Genomic DNA, 17557 nt, shown 5'->3' on the forward strand with positions numbered 1-17557 from the left:
GGTGATTTGCAGAAAGGTTAGAATCCAATCAGTTCAAGGATACTGGGTTCTCAGAAGTCTAGGAAAGGCAAGAGGAAAAGCTTGCCTTTCAACACATGGCCTGAGGCAGGTCTCATACCTGTGAAAGGTATCTACCTGCAAGGCCTAGATCCTTCCCTATCCTCACTATTCCACTTTAATTCCATTATATTATAGAGTAGGTAACCATTAATTGTGCTGTGTCCTGGCCTAGGAACAATCATCATATAATGTTGTCCTAATGGAAAAGTATGTTCCCAGTTCTAACCACTGGCTAATAGAATGCTCTTTGCAGAGTGTCTCACATATAAGCTAGGGACCGCACCAAGCTGGATTCAGTTCCCTCTGGAGAACATGTGCCAAATGTTGTGTCCTACATTTTGCAGTAAAAAGAAGCCAACCTCCGTGAAATGAGTAAAGTGGGATCCTTGGTCAAATTCTCAGATCCAAATCTGGGTTAAGCAATAAATAATATAACGATAAGAGAGCAAGAGGAGACCAGATAAGAAATGGGAAAAAGTGGAAGCTGAGAAAGTTGGAGCCAGGCACACCAAGGTGAGGACCTGCCTCATAGGAAGCGCGCTCTCTTTCACTCTCTCTCTCTCTGCCCTTCTCCTGGGAGCCCAGGGCAAGCTCCATGCCACTATTAGATATGAGCTCAGACATCACTACCTTAGAGGGTCCTCCCTGACTATCCACCGTTACGGTGGCCCTCATCTTGAGTTATTTTCTTCTCTTCATTGCGCTTACCACTCTCTGAAATGACCTTACTGCTTCTTTACTGTCTGGCTCTACCTAAGAGAACATGAACTCCTTGAGGAGTCTCACTCACGTCATGCTCACCAGTGTATGCCCAGGACCTGGGGCAGTGTGTGCCACATGGAAGGCACACTGGAAATGTCTGTTGAACAAACAGGCTTGTTGTGTGAGGTTTCAATGATGGAATAAATGATCGACTTTTCTATATAACTAACCTCCCCTCGACCCACCTACCTACTCATCTATCTACTTACCCACCTACCTATCTGTGTCTGGTATAGCACTGCTATACTGCTGTATAATAATTATTATAAAAGAAGCAAAAACAGAGAATGATACTGTTATGAGTCAGCAAGTACTCACTGAACACCCAGTACCTGTTTCACAGTACAGGAGAAGAGAAGGGTATAAATCACGGCCCTTCCAGGAGACAAAGCAAAAGTCAGCTGAAGACTGATTGCAGCTTGAATGCTAACTTAAAGTCTGCTCATAGGTGCAGGCAGTTATGTCATTTGATAAACTTCTTTAGTCAATGCTCAAAATGTATAGGAACTCCTAGAATCCAGCCAACACTCTGCTGATGTTGATCATGGGGAGAAAATGGAAGAGCAGCAGTGATGTGGGCAAAGCAGAAATCGGCTCTGCACCTCTCCCACCAAGTTAGCCCTTCAAAAAAGGCTCTGGGTCCATCTTTCTTCACAGGGGAGCATGGGGGCCCCTTTTGCCCACATGTGGCGTGCAGGCCCATTCATCCTGGCACTTAGCCGCACCAGCCTTTGCTCCTCCACTTTCTGCCGAAAGGCAGGGCTGCTGCCACGTGGAGCTGGAAGCGACCAAGACGGAGGTTTTGTCACTTCCTTTCTCCCCAGTATTGCAACTGAAGCTGTAGTCCTACAAGCTGCCTTTCGGGGGAAAAAAAAGACTGAAGAACAGGCCTTAGTGGTCTCTTTCAGCATTAGATTTCCATGAAATCTTATCTGTACAGGGATTCAGAAAATGAGTAAACTGCTTTTGCAGTGTTTTGAGCATAGTTCCTTGACTCACACTTAAAAGCTGGGAAAGAAGACATTTATTTAAGACAGTGGTTTTCAAACTATTTTAAAAGTAGCAGACTACTCTTTTGTAAATGAAGTTTTACATAGATCCTTACTACAATAAACAGGAAGGGGGACTCCCCTCAGGTTGTGGCCAGGTCAGGGGCTAGGGGCCAGGGGCTTTATTTTCTCAGCTTTCCCCTTCCCCTCTGAAGGGGGCCCTTGACATATCTGAGGAACACAACTAGTTTAAGGAGAAAGGGAAAGGAAGTTAAGATTGATAAAGAAAGTAATGAATGGGGAAGAAGGGAAAGCTTTTCCTTTATGTGCAAGGAGAGGTGGAGCTGGAAAGTCACCACTTTGTAACCATCATAGTAAAGACTGGTTCAAGCCAGAATCATCACTGAATGCTTAATCTAGGAAGGAAGTTTGACAGGAAGCAGAATATATTCATGATCTTCAAATGTCTCCCCATGGATTGCTTAGAAGAGAGAAAACTCTGCTTGTCAGGGCACAAACATCACTGGTCTGAGACTTCAAAATGTGAATATCATGAAAGACAAAAAAAGGCTAAGGAAGTGTTTCAGATTAAAAGATAAAAGAGAGAGGACATCTTAATAAATGTGATCCTTGACTGGATCATGTACTTGAGGGGGGAAAAAACACTAAAAAGGACATCACTGTGACCAGCAATAACATATGGACTATGGATCCTCAATTTGATAAAAGTACTGTATTGGTGATAAACTTCCTGAATTTGGCAACTGTACTGTGGTTACGTAAGAGAACATCCTTGTTCTTGGGAAACATATACTGAAGCATTTGGCCTGATGGGGACAGGATATGAATGAACTACTCTCAAATAGTTCAGAAAAAAAAACCATAATACAGTATTTGCAGATACAGAGAGAGCAGTGGTTTTCCGAGTGGGATTCATAGAGGTGCAATGGCATCATCCACTTTCCAGAAATACAAATTCTTAGGTTCCATCCCCCAGACCTACCAAAGCATCTGTGTGTGGGTGGGCCCAGGAGTCTGTTTTTACAAGCCCTCCAGGGGATTCTGATGCACACTAGAGTCAGAAAACCACTAGTACAAAGAGAATGACAACACAAATGTGGTGAAACATTAAAATTGGCAAATCTGGGGAAAGGGTATATGGGAGTTTTTTATATCATTATTGAAACTCTTCTGTCAGTTTGAAATTGTTTCAAAATGAAAATGAACAGTAACAACAACAACAGCAAGATTACCCTGGGGTGATCTATATACAGATGTGGGAAGGAGAGACCTTGGAGGCAAATCATGGGGTTCCTGCAGGAACGTGCACGGGAAGTGATGGGATCCAGGACGAAGGGTGCCATGCCTCCTGTGTAGCGTGAGGAGTGGAATGTTGGTCTGCACAACAAATCTCCTTGCAGAAAACGTGAGCACCAGATCTACTAACCTGAATAAGACAGTCCAGCAATCTCTATAAAGAGGTCCTCTTCAGAAAAGCTTTCGGGTAGCATGAGGAAAGCCGTGGTCACAGCACTCTTCAGATTTTTATCAAGGGCTGACCTAAGAGCAACATTCTCATTCATTGCTATGATTTTCACCTGCAAAAAAACAGAACATTCAGAAGAAAAATTGCAGTAGAGTATTGCTCAAGCTACGGGTTTACACATGCACTGGAGCTGTCCCAAACCCTTAGCCCAAAAGATCTTAGAAGATTAGGCCAGCCAACACAAAATAATTGCTATTCTAATAAGCAATCCCAGAGGCTTGCATTTGATGCTAAACCCTAAAGATATCAGATACAAGAAAGAAAAGAAAGAAAAATTTCTCTCAAATGAATAAACTCTCCATGGGTTTTGAAAAAGAAGTCAGTATAAAAGGAATGCATGTCCTTCGGGAAATTTTATATTTTACAATTTTATAGTCTCAGTCTTCTTTACTTAATTTCATGGTAGAGAAAGGCGTTTAACTCCTTTATTTAGAACTCACCTTTGTTCTTATCCATATATAACCTAAGCACTTCATGCTTTATTTTGAACTTCACTAAGGAAAAAGGAAAGAAAATTAGCGACAGTAGAAGCAGATGGCTTTGGGGATAGTTATGGGTTCAGGTCTAGGGATTTACTAGCTGTGTGAATTTGGGCAAATTATTTAACTTCTCTGAACTTAAGTCCTCATCTACAACATGAGGATAAATACGCAGCAAAGAATTGTTTCAAAGATCGAATGAAATGATAAATGCAAACTATCTCATGTACTAGTGAGTGACTTGGTCAATAAAAAGGATTTTTCTTCTGAATACACCCACCAGAAGCTGCTCTCTCTGACTTCCACCAAGTCCATTAAACTACACATTGGTCCAGTCTGTTCTGAGATTCTCTGTATTGAAGACTGCACTGTAAAGTCAAGAAAATGTGTTGAACAAGGCTATGATGGCAGGGAGCTGGGGATGGGATCTAGGACAGGGATGCCCAGGTTTGGGGTACTCACAGGTGTGAAAACATTAAAAAGTATGGGAACTGATGATATTGGTTGGCCAGCTTTTTAAAAATAAATAAATAAATAAATAAATGAAAAAGGAATATGGGGGGGGGGGGGAGAGAAAGAAAATGTGTTCAAGACCCAGCTCCACCTCTTACTAGCTCTGTGACTATGACCATAATCCCTTATCAGTAAAATGGGGTTAATAACAGAACCAAATTGATAAGGTTGTTGGTTAGATGATGAGATACTGCATATGGACCTGTAGCTTCCTTCTGGGTCTTTCTTGCGGCGTGACTCAAGAGCTTCTCTGGGCGAGGGGTTGTCACCTTTAATAAGCACCAGAATCTCTTGGGAGAGCTTGTGAAAATGCATATTATTAGGTCCACCCCCAGAGTTTCTGATTCAGTGGGCCTGGGTCAGGCCTGAAAATGTACATTTCTAACAAGTCCCTAGTAATGTTAATGCTGCTGGTCTAGGAACCACATTTTGAGAACCACTGCTCTCAAGTACATACTTAGAAGCAGAAATGCCAAGTTGCTCTTCGGAGTGGCTGTGCCAATTTACACTCCCAGCATGATCCATAAACCATCAGGCTGCTTCGGACTGATTTTCTAAACAAGGAAGGGGTCTAGAAGTCCCTAATAAAGACTCTCACACAAGCAAAATGGATTCGCTTTCCGTACACAATGTGGCGCTGTCACCAAATCTTCTCCCATTCTAGAGAATAGGGCTTAAGTTGCCTTTTATTTGTCAAAGGAAGATGATTTCTGAGAAAAATTAAGATGGCACATAAAAGACATACACTATGAGAAACTCTGAAGTTTTATTGGATGGCAAGGATAAAGGAGGGATGTCTGTCTCAAAATAGAGATTCTTTTTTTAATTGTAAAAAACAGCATTATGAAACATAACTATTTTATAAACTTAAGAACCTCACTTCTATCTTTCACCTTTTGTCCCTACTTTTTTTTCTAAGGGCATATTTATAACATCCAAACGTCTCAAATGGTAGGTAAGCCACTTTATTCACTACTACCAACTCCTCCCTTGTAATTACAGCACTTAATAGCCCTTAATTAAGCCTTTCAGCACTTGGGTGAGTTTAGCATTATTGCAATCATCTGCAGAAAGTAAAATGAAGGTGCAGTCCAGTAGCCTGACTTGCCCAAGGTTGCATAATGAGTCGATGGCAAAAATCAGGGTAACACCCTTATACTTGGCAAATCCTGCTCTAAATATTTTGAATTATTCTCATGCATTTAGTTAGGGATCTGTTCTGGCTAACTTTTTTTTTTTTTTTTTTGGTGCTGGTTAATTTATCTTGAAAAGATGATTAAAAGCTATGTTAGGGTGCTATAATAACACCTATATTTATTCCTTGAATAACTTTCATGAACTTTGTATTCCATATAGAATCATGGATCTAGAAGGGGAACCTCCTTATCTTACTAATGGGGAGACTGAGGCCCGGAGGGTTAAAAGACTCCCCCTTGAGAAGCACCCCAAGAGAGGACGTAGGTCCCGGATTTATCCAGAGCTCTTTCTACAACCCTGTGACACAGGTTTACTTCCAAAACCCTATTTGTCATCCTCATTCATCAGGTCCTGCTCAATAATTCTTCATCCTCTCTCTTTTTGGTGGCTTTTACAGAAAATAAAAACAGAGGTTATTCTGAGATGCTAACCAATCACAGATGCAAAGAGTAACTTTGGGGAAAACGTTCCTATTCAAAGCAATACACTTGTTCTCTAAGAAAGCTGTTCTACTTAGGTTGTAGAAAAGCAGTCTGTTTGCTATTTAAGGTTAAGAGAGTAAAAATAAAAGCATCCTTACTCAAAGGAAAAATGTCAATTCAGAAGACTCTGCTACTGTGCTGATCTGGCTCTCCAGTGTAAGGTGACCTAGGAACTTGTCTCAGCAGCACTGTTATTTGTGGTTCAGAGTGAAAAGCCAGCGAACTCTTGGGACGCTGCCAGAGAGGCCTGGGAAAAAAAGAAAGTCCTCAGATTTGTGAATAGCTGTTTGTATCTTACTGGGAATGCCCCGACCTGAACCACACAGATAGCATTAGCACTACTGCCAAGGAGAAAAATCTTTACTGGGAAGAGGAAGGGGCAATGCTTGAAGGGACTTTCAAAAGCCCAACTCGGAGAGATTTGTGAGTACCTTTCAAAACAGAAAAAAAAGAGAGTCACATGTGGTTTCCTCTATAATACGGTCACAGGGAGACAGTCCTTGAATTGCAAAAAGTGAAGTCACAGTTCACAAGGAACACAGCCCTACCTAGTGTTCAAACACTCAACCAAATGACACTTCTCACAGAAGTTTCCCATTCCAAATGACCAGAAAGACTAATTTTTCTAAATGGTTACTGCTTGAGGACTAAGAAGAAACACTGAACATTCGACCTAGTTGAAACCTTATTATATGCCTGTTGGACTGCAGGCTTTTCCAGGGTCAGCAATGTGGTGTTATTATTTTTTTTATTCCTTTAGCAACCACAGAGAAAGAACTTAGTTGTCTGAATAAGTATATTAATGGCTCAAATTTTGCATTTCAAAGGCTAGGGACGCAAACATTTGCTCACAACTGGGCAGAGCCCAAACCAGTAAGTCAGGTTTTCCAACTCTCTTTCAGGGATCTTTAATACCACTGGTAATTTTCTATCTGCAAAAAGCAAATCAATAAATTTACAATATGGTAATAACTGCAAAACTGTGAATATACTAAAAACCACTGAATTGAACACTTTAAGTGGATGAACTGTATGATATATGAATTATATGTCAATAATTTGTTATAAAAAGCTATATTACTAGCAAAATATTGACATTGTATGTCAATGTGAATGTCTTAAAAATTCAAGCCAAATTATCTAAACATAGATATACAAAAACCCAGACTTAGGTTAAATAAATTAGGGGAATGACTTAATTTTACTTTAGAGTTCTTTTGACCTAAAAAAGGATTGGCCACAAGATTCTGTTAAATACTTTAAATTTCATATTTCATAGAAATATGACTTGGGAAATGACTCGGAAACTTAAAGCTGCCCTAGAAATAAAAATAGTTCATCTCCTCAATTACAAGGTAAGTTAATGGTAAAGTATAATAGAAATTTAATTTACAATTTTTTCCAGAAATGTCCATCTTTTTATATTTTATATTTATTTCTTTTATATATATTTTTAGAGAGAGAACGCACACAAGTGGGGGAGAGAGGGAGAGGGAGGGAGGGAGAGAGAGACGGGGGGAGAGGGGGAGAGAGAGAGAGGGGGAGAGAGAGAGAGGCAGAGAAAGAGAGGGAGAGAGGGAGAGAGGGAGAGAGAGAGAGAGAGAGAGAGAGAGAGAGAGAGAATCTTAAGCAGGCTCCACGCTCAACACAGAACTTGTTGTTGGGCTCAGTCCCACAACTCTGGGATCATGACCTGAGGAGAAATCAAGAGCCATTCACTCAACTGACTCAGCCACCCAGGCGCTCCTATATTTCTTTTTTTATTATTATTAATAAAATTTATTTTTTATAGCAGTTTTAGAGTTATAGCAAAACTGACTGGAAAGTACAGTGAATTCCCACATACCCTCTGTATATTCCTTTAAAGACATGAACTGAGAAATTCTATTTGCAATATGGAAGACAATTTTAGAGCTTTAGACAATATCATTTAACATAAATAATTCTTTGAAAATACATAAAAGCAAAGAATTTGCACTCGTATTCTCACAATTCTAAGACCTTCAATCATTTTTTTTTGTCCACAATGCTATCAACCCTCTTTTTATCAGATTTGTTCAAGTTTCATTACTATTTGCTGCCACCTAGTGGCAAAAATCATTGGTTTAAAGATAGTTACTATCACCGAATTCTCTGGTTAGCAGTGATTTCTAGGTGATAGGGAAGCTGCTAATGGGTGAAAGTTAATTTGCCCATTTATAATTTTTGATTTTATTTTTTACCATGTGTTATTTTCAAGTGATTCTTAAGATAGCCTAGTTTTCTTGAGTTAGAAACTTAATAAGCCTGAAGAATAGTCATCATTTTTTTTTTTAATTTTTTTTTCAACGTTTATTTATTTTTGGGACAGAGAGAGACAGAACCTGAACGGGGGAGGGGCAGACAGAGAGGGAGACACAGAATTGGAAACAGGCTCCAGGCTCTGAGCCATCAGCCCAGAGCCTGATGCGGGGCTCGAACTCCCGGACCGCGAGATCGTGACCTGGCTGAAGTCGGACGCTTAACCGACTGCGCCACCCAGGCGCCCCTAGTCATCATTCTTGATAACATTTTCTTTTTCAAGTTAGATGAGAAATGCAATTTTTATCAAGATGGGTGTAGCAGCTACTACTTGTCTTGAGTTGCTGGTTTTATTTTACCAGGATATGTGACATTTAGATGAAATCTGAGGTCATTTCAGGGCTTAAATTCTGAGATTTCACGGTGTTTCATTTTCTAAAGCTTATTTAAAAAAAAATGGAAATATTGTAAGCACAAATCATAGTACAGAGCATAATACAACATTTTCACATTCAGTATCTCACTTTATCTCAAAATAACCGAGATAGGCAAGGACAAAGAGAAACTAAAGATCATTTCCTGAGTATCTACTAAGTGCCAGACATTTTCTTTCTTTCTTTTTTTTTTTTACAAATGTTTATTTATTTTTGAAAGAGAGAGAGAGAGAGTGCAAGTGGAGGAGGGGCAGAGAGAGAGGGAGCCACAGAATCCAAAGCAGGCTCCAGGCTCTGAGCTGTCAGCACAGAGCCTGAAGCGGGGCTCAAACTCACGAACTGCAAGACCATGACCTGAGCCGAAGTTGGACACTTAACCAACTGAGCCACCCAGGTGCCCAGTGCCAGGCATTTTAGATTTAGGCATTTCTCAAATCCCTTTTAAGGTTGGTGTCTGTCAGCCTCATACACAGATGAGGATGTCCCAAGGCTCAGGGAAATTAAGTCATTGGTGCAGGGTCACATAGCTGGGGAGTGTCAGAGCTGGGATCCAAGCCCTAGATCTGAGTCTAAAATACCCATGTTCTTTCCAGCATTTTCATTCTGCTTCTACTCGTCACGGCCTTCGTGAGGCAGGCAGGACAAGCACTGTATTTATCCTAGATAAATTACCTGAGGTTCAAAAAGATCAAACAAGTTTCCCAAGTTCACATAAACAGCTAATAAGTGGCATGAATGAATAAGACCCAAGGCTTCTAATTCCACTTGCATTACTCTTCCATCAGGCTACACATTTTGTAAATTAAAAAAGAAAAAATGGAAAGAAAATTAACATACACAAATTTTCAATTACATCTATTTGTTCAATTATTTTACTGATTATTCAGCTTTACTAGATTGTCTTTATTAATTATGCAGCTTAGAAATGAGAAATTCATCTACATAAATATGAAGTTATTTCAGTAAGCCTATTGCTTCTGGACTTAAATGTTTTTAGTGAAGTGCACAAGTTTAAAGGGAACAGCTTGACAAATTTTCATATATAGACTTACCCATGTAACTATTGCCCTGATCAAGCGGTTCTGGCTGTTCTAATGAGCTGCACTATTAAATTCTAAGCCCAGAAGCAAGGCAAGAGAATTGTGACTGCCCATGTATATCAAGAGAGATTTTTATGGCACAACCAAGTGAGCCTTAGCTCGTATAAATCTTTAATTTTTGCCGTAAATGACAAAAAAGGGAGCAGCATAGTCCCTCTTATGGGAAACATTTGAGAACAATCCATGTACCCTGTTGTGGGGCCTGAGACTGTCTAACAGCACAAAAACCGTTCCTTGCTGTGACATTAGCAACTGTGACTATGTCACACAGTTCTTAAACTATGAAAAGACTCCTTCATGGAAAATAGGCTATATATCAGCAAAAAAGAAGAAATGTAATATGTAAATACATGTCAAAAGTTCAAGTCCTTCCCACTTTTTTCCTATGCCCAGGGGGAAGCCTTCCCCCCATAGCCTCCTCTAGTAGAATCCCAAATGAGGGAAGGACTTATTGCAGGATCTCACTACTGGCCTGAGGAGAGTAAGAAAGTGGATCAGAATCTACTCCCCTCTGAATGACTACCTGGTTTATTCCTTTATTCAACAAATGGTTGCTGAATGCTTACTGTGTGCCAGGCATTGTCCCAGGCACTGATGGGATACATCAGTGGACAAAAACTGCCCTGTGGCACTTATATTCCGAAATGGTGATCTGGGTCATGCTGATAGAGGCTCCATTGAGGCACTGAGCACCTCTTCTGCCATCCAAAGGTACTGCCATCTATAGGTACTGACTCTGAGGCTGATCCATTCAGACAACTGGACTATCTTTAGAGAGCGGGCAGGGGTAGTGTGGGTAATATCTGGATATTGTTTGGCACTGAATTCTATAAGGACTTAAAGGAATCTGAAATGCATTTTTGTTTCTTGGAGTTCCATCTCAATGCAATCACAAAGACGAAAGCAGGGTTAGGTTCAGAGAGGAGAGATATCCTTAACCGTGGCAGCCAATAAAAACTTGCTCACCGGTTTCTGGAGTCGTCCAGCAATGTATAAATTATTCCAGTTGAGGAGATCTTCAATCAAAATACTAGTGCTAATGACCCCATACTTGATAAGCTGGAAAAGAAGAGAAATGGGCATCAAGGAGGGCAAAATACCATACTATTGCTTTTGCAAATGCAAAACCTAAGGTAATAAATTTCTGAGCAGAGTAGCACCTAGATTTCCAAAGCCATTTAAAATCTACCTTGTGAAAACACAAAGTCTGTCACAAAGGATTAGTTTCCAAGACTGATCTGTCCCCTCAGTGATGTGAGGTGAAGTGACCACTATCTTTACTCAGGCTCTTGTGATGTTAAAGGCACAATGGTTCTTAGGTGCTGTCCAGTACCTATTGGTCCTCCCTGGATTGGAAATAAAAACTGAATCTGTACCACAGACAGTGTGAGAAGCCAAGATATAGTTCATGGTTCTCATCTGAGAAATAAGAAACCTAATAAATGGCATAACCATGGTAGCAGTGTAAAAACTAGGTCCCTGAATTTCAGTCTGGGCTTCCAACATTCATTTCATCACAGAATACAAGACATTTTCTTTAGAAGTTTTCACCAAATTCCTTTACATGGTGAACTTCCCTTTTGCTACTGAGTATTTCAAACACTTTTGTAATTACAAAGCCACATCTCCAAAAATTAAACCTCTTTATCAGAGCTAAACACATGGAATTATGGCCAAGCTCATTTCAAAAGCAATTTGTACAAACCCTAAATGTAGTTGTTCCAGGTTACAAAATCCCATTTGCTTCAATGAATAACTTCAGACTCACTTTGCTAAACTTCAGTATCCAAACAGCATTCTCAGGCTATGAATATCTAAAAAGTAGCTAAAGAATTTCAATTAAAAAGTACGGTCTCTTTGGCATATAATTATGCCCCAACATTTGGTTACTGGAGCTTGTAATATTGTTTGAAACCACTAATTAGAGATAGGCTCAGCATAATACTAATTATGGAGAAAGAACAAAGCTATGCGTTTGGCATGACTGAAGCAGATGTAAAAAGCTGTACCGAGCAACAATCTCCCCTCCGATCTGACTGCAATACTGCAGAAAAAGCCCTTCTTGCTGCAAGCATGTAACAGCTGGGAGGTAATGGAAACACCACTGACCTGAAAGTCACTAACTGTCACTAACGAGTCGCATGACCTTATGAAAGCCATGTTCACTCTCTGAACCTTCATCTTTTCAACTGCAAAATGCAGGCGGAGCAGGATTAGACCTCAACCAGAAAAGTATACATCTAGCCCAGAGGCTATGCAGACATCACCAATCATAGTGCCCATTCCCGCCAAGATCAGACAGGTCTTCAAAATCCTTCTCAGGTCAATACTCCAACCTCCTGCCCTTCAAAGTGTGATCCATTGACCAGCAGCATCAGCATCACTTGGGAGCTTGTCAAAAAATGCAGAATCTCAGGCTCCATTCCAGACCAAGTGAGTCATAATCTGCACTTCAAGGAGATCCTCAGGGATGATTTATGGGCACATCAAAGCAGGAGTGATCTAAGCAATCAGCACCATGAAGCAGAACTGGCATAGCTGGTGGAACCTGTATGTCAACAGTAGCCCAGCTAATCTCTGGGAGGGATGTGACATAGTCCCCCATTGGTCCTCTCAGGCTGCGGTCCTGCCCAGGTCTTGGGAGCTCTCTTAGAGACTGGCCCCCTTCATGTGAAAGACCCTTTGGCAGGGTTCCTGCTGTCAGACAACACTCTGCTGGGATCTGTGCATCTTATCTGCATCCTCAAATTCCACCCACTTGCTGGCACCAGGAGGTTCCTATCATGTGGCACCACATTCTCCCAATTACCCTCTTCACTTCCAACTTCTTCCTGGGAGTATCTGTCCCTCCATATAGATAAGACTAATCTTCACACTCATCCTTAATGGGCCTGCCTATTCCTCCCACTGACCAAACTAGCGGTTCTCAAAGTGTTTCCCAGACCAGCAGCATCAGCATCATTTGGAAGTTTGTTTGAAATGCAAATCCTCGTTATTAAGACAGTAATCTTAAAAGTTCTTATCATAAGAAAAAAAAATGTAACTATGTGTGGTGATGAATGTTAGCTAAATTTATTGTGGTAATCATCCTGCAATACATACACATATCAAATTATTACATTGTACACCTAAAACTAACACAATGCTATATAACTATATCTCAATAGAAAAAATACAGGGACACCTGGGTGGCTCAGTCGGTTAAGCCTCCGACTTTGGCTCAGGTCATGATCTTGCGGTTCATGAGTTGGAGCCCCGCATTGGGCTCTGTACTGACGGCTCAGAACCTGGAGCCTGCTTCAGATTCTCTGTCTCCCTCTCTCTCTGCCCCTCCCCTACTCCCTCTCTCAAAAATAAACATTAAAAATTTTTTAAAAAAAAAGAAAAGAAGAAAAGAAAAATACAAATTCTCAAACCTTACCCCAGACCTACTGAATCAGAAACTCTGGAGATGGGGAACTGCAATCTGTGTGTCCAAGAGGCACCCTAGTGGGTCTGATGCTCATTAAAATTTGAGAACCACTGGCCAAAGGCAAAACTTAAAGACAGTTACTCTCAACCACCTTTACCCAGCAGGAATGCGAACAGTTCCTAATTGCAAGAACATATATATTCAGCTGGTATTCTAATATTTAATTTAATAACCATCCAAGTTACAACAAAGGTCCGAAGTCACTTACCCTACCATCACACATGATCAATGGATTATAGTAGACTCCAGCGCCATAGTTATTCTGTACAGTGGTGATAATCTTGGGCCCCAAAACTTTTAGGAAAGAGTAATGATTCCAATTTTTTTTCAGGTTCTTTGAATGCCATGCAACAGGGTCATCTACTGTGAAAACAAAGTCCAGCATGGCATTCTGGGAATGAAGAAAAGAGAACGATTTTAGTTTTGATTCCTAGAAAGGCACCTAAATAGAGCAGAAAGCTCCAACATTCTACGCCATTATGAGTATTAAAATAGAAGACCTGAAGCTGTCAGCAAAAATGTAAGCAAGTCTCTGGTACCAATTTGAGCTTGTTTTCATCAATACACATAGTAACAGCAGTACTGTCCTGCCCAACATGTACTCTTCCAAATACTTTGAATTATATGCACCATAATTCATTCTATCTTCAAAATAATCCTGCAAGATAGGTACTGTTATCATCCTAATTTTAGAGAAAAAGAAACCAAGGCACAGAGTAAGTTCCATGCCTGTGGACATAAAGCCAGTGAGTGGCAGACACAGTCTGGTTACAAATTCTTTGTGCTGAACCTTATGCTACCTGGCCTTTCATCTAACTGTGTCCCACTCTTCTTCCGGATCAAACAACACAGTATGACAAAGCTCTGTAAAATATTATAGAAAGGGAAATAAGTTATTTTAATTCTTAGCCATTCACCAACCACTCACTGAGCACCTACAAGGAGCTCTGATAGATCCTGGGGTAGAGATTAAAAAAAGTCTACTGGGGAGAAGAGACGAATTATCACTAAATGAACTTGACAGAGGAATGCAAAATGTACCAATTTCACTTAGAGTGGGGTCAGAACAGGAAGCAGAAATCTTGCTATAAAATCATATTCTTCAAGACTCTGATAAATCTGAGTCCTGAAGAATGTGCAAGAATTAAGCAGGCTTGGTGGAAATATTAGAAGGATGGGGAAGGGAAGGGAGTCCTGTTAAAGGAAAGCATTCTTGTAGATATGAGAGCTGGCCATGTTCCTGATGCTGCATTGAGTTTGATGTGGCTGGAATAGAACACAAGCAGGGGGTGGTGATGAGACCAGAGACGGAGGCTGGTTGCCAGGCTAAAAAAATTTCCTACAGAAGAGCTCCCTGGAGGTAGACTAAAGGCCGGGAAACCACACAGGCGGTTAATTGCAAAATTCCCAGTGAGAAATGAAAAAGATACTAAGTAAGGCACTGAGGGTAGGGACTGATCTGAAACTTCCTGTTGGAATCTATAGGACTTGTTATCTTGTAGGGAATGAGGGTGAGGAAAAGGGAAGAAAGGGCCTGTTCTTGGAGGAAATTCCAGGTCTACTCAAAGGAAAATCTTCATCCAAAAATGAGGAAGTGGCTATTGAATCAGGAGGCTAAGGTCTGCTCTAAGTTTTTCAAAATGTAATCCACAAACCACTGGTGAAACTGAAGATTTGGGGTGGACATGTTTTTTAAAAATGTATAATTATGTTAATACAGGTTAGAAAAAAATAACTAGCCTATAATAATCTATAGAATTTCCTACAATCTATAATTTTTCACATATTGTCAATTTAAAGCAAAGTATCACTTAAATACAGTATAGTTGGGGAAAAGGAAACCCAAGCAACAGCATAGATGGCTCCACCAGGAAGTGAACAAACTTTAACCTAAGGACAGATTAGAGCCAGGTGTCCAAATCCAAGAGGGGCCCTATCACAATCTGCACACTTCTTTTTCCTTAGTTTATTAAAGAAGACAGTGAATTGTTAGGCTGTGCATGAACTGCCGCAAGTAAAAATCCAGTTCACCAGACAACATCTCTATTTAGACTCCATTTCCTTTTATGTTAATTCAGCAAAAGCTCTAAAGCCTTAGCGGAGAGAGTCATTAACAGCCCCATTTAAATGAAAATATTTGCCTGCCACTTCTCTGCAAGGTCTTGAATCTTGTCTCCACCTTGAAAGCAAACTTTTTTCCATTTTATTTACGGGGGGGGGGGGGGGGGGGACTGCAACACAAGGAACACCGTACCCTCACTCCTGCTGCGCTCAGCCAACTTTAAAGAGTAACAACTCCTAGTCCTAAATAGACTCTTGTTAAATGTTCTGAGCATTGGTAAATATACTGGTCACTCACTAACTTTTGCTGATAACTTACTTCCCTGAGTCTGCCCTGGCCCTTCAGCTTCCTGAAGTCAAGAGGCTCATGTTGTATTTTTTCCCACAGCGATACATGTGACTCCCAAATTTGGCTGCGTTATCAGAATCAGCAGGGTATTTTTTAAAATATCTGAAGCCCAGGTCTGAGCCTACACCAAGTAAATCAGAATCTCCGCAAGTGGAACCCAGGCATCAGCATTTTAAAGTTTCTCGGAAAACTCCAATGTTCTGCCAAGGCTGAGTACGCTGAACCAGCACCAGGCAAATATTTCCTTCCTTCCATCTTGCCTCTGCATCAGCTTTCCCCTCCCCATAACTGCATCTCCTGTTCTAGACCGGCTCCTACTTATCCTCCAAAATTCAGCTCATGATGTCATTATACCAGGAACACTTTCCCACAGTTTGCACTTTGCTAGCTGATATGTGGAGTGCTCGTAGTAGAGGCAGCTCTAGGGCTCTGGAGGGATCCAAGGCAAAAGGCACCTCGTGAGATGAGGCCGATTCCCGACGTGGGGCCTGCCCCGGGGCCAGGCTCACCTTCTGGTCTGAACTGGGCCCCACCTGGCGGTACACCCCGGAGCCGTAGGCGAAAGCCAGGCTCAGCTCCTCGGGGAAGTGAGACAGGATCTTGCGGAAGGCCACCCCCGAGCTCTGCAGCGCCTGAAGCGCCATGGGGTCGGGGCTCAGAGACACGGCCCTTGGAGGGGCAGAGCAGGGCGGAGGGCGGCGGGGGGGGGGGGGGGGGGCAGATACCGGGGCAGGCAGTTAAGGGTGGGGAGTTGGAAGCAGCAGAAGACTGCAGCCGGGGGTGGGAAGTGGAGGGACACGCGAGGGCTCGGGGCTACAAGCCAGCCCCAGCCCAGGACCGAGAAGAGCCGGGGGGTGGTCCAGGTGGTCGGCGGTCAGGCCGGCCGACCTGCCAAACCCGACCACGCCTCTCGGCAGCACACGCGCTTCAAAGGCGCAAGAGATGACGCTCTTCCGCGGGTGGGGACGCTAGGGCTCCGCAGAGACCCCTGGTGGTCGGAGGAGCGCACTGCAGGCTAGCCGCCTAGGCACGTGACTTGGAAAGACGGGAGCGGGAGAGTGTCAGCTACTTGAACTGCTTTTGAGCCTTAAGAATCCGTGTTCGTTCTCATCTCAAACACATTTCAATAAATGGCTATAGGGGCGCCTGGGTGGCGCAGTCGGTTAAGCGTCCGACTTCAGCCAGGTCACAATCTCGCGGTCCGGGAGTTCGAGCCCCGCGTCAGGCTCTGGGCTGATGGCTCGGAGCCTGGAGCCTGTTTCCGATTCTGTGTGTCCCTCTCTCTCTGCCCCTCCCCCGTTCATGCTCTGTCTCCCCCCCCAAAAAAAATTGAAAAAAATAAATGGCTATAAAATCATGCATGTGTATTGAAGAATATTTTTAATGAGGTGAAATTCACACAACTAACGTAAAAGTGTACACTTTATGTGCAATTCAGTGGCAGTGCATCACAATGTTGTATTGCCATCGTCTCTACCCAGCTCCAAAATTGAAGATTTTGAGGGTTTAGGAAATCACACATAAAATTAAAATCATGTCCATTTCCACCATCCAGAGATGATCACTGTTAAGATTTAGCTGTGATTTTTTTTTTTTCTTTCTCCCTTAAAGCTCTTTTCAAATCCAGTGATGGGTATGAAAGTGTTCATGCATGGTAAGGACTGCACCAATGTTCTCTGAGGTTTGTATTTCATTCTAATGGTGATGAAGAGCCTTTGCCCCTTTGCCTCTGGGATTGGGCTCACAGAGGGCACATCAAATGCAATTTCTGGAGGAAATAGGACCCCAGGTGAGAGCTCACCTGTTTATATGTAACTAGAGAAACTTGATAAA

The 17557-nt window shown here is 41.9% G+C and overlaps 1 protein-coding gene across 1 annotated transcript in view; it reads right to left on the minus strand.

Annotated features, from left to right (window-relative positions):
- Positions 1–16643, minus strand: part of TAMM41 (TAM41 mitochondrial translocator assembly and maintenance homolog) — a 50584-nt gene extending 33941 nt beyond the window's left edge. The window contains 4 exon segments of the mRNA XM_043588142.1: positions 3259–3409; positions 10809–10901; positions 13523–13705; positions 16234–16643. Of these exon segments, the coding sequence (XP_043444077.1) occupies positions 3259–3409; positions 10809–10901; positions 13523–13705; positions 16234–16368 (562 nt within the window). The 5' untranslated portion in view covers positions 16369–16643.
- Between the last annotated feature and the right edge of the window lie 914 nt (positions 16644–17557).

This window comes from Prionailurus bengalensis, chromosome A2 (genome assembly GCF_016509475.1).
Source record: "Prionailurus bengalensis isolate Pbe53 chromosome A2, Fcat_Pben_1.1_paternal_pri, whole genome shotgun sequence".
NCBI classification, from domain to species: domain Eukaryota; kingdom Metazoa; phylum Chordata; class Mammalia; order Carnivora; family Felidae; genus Prionailurus; species Prionailurus bengalensis.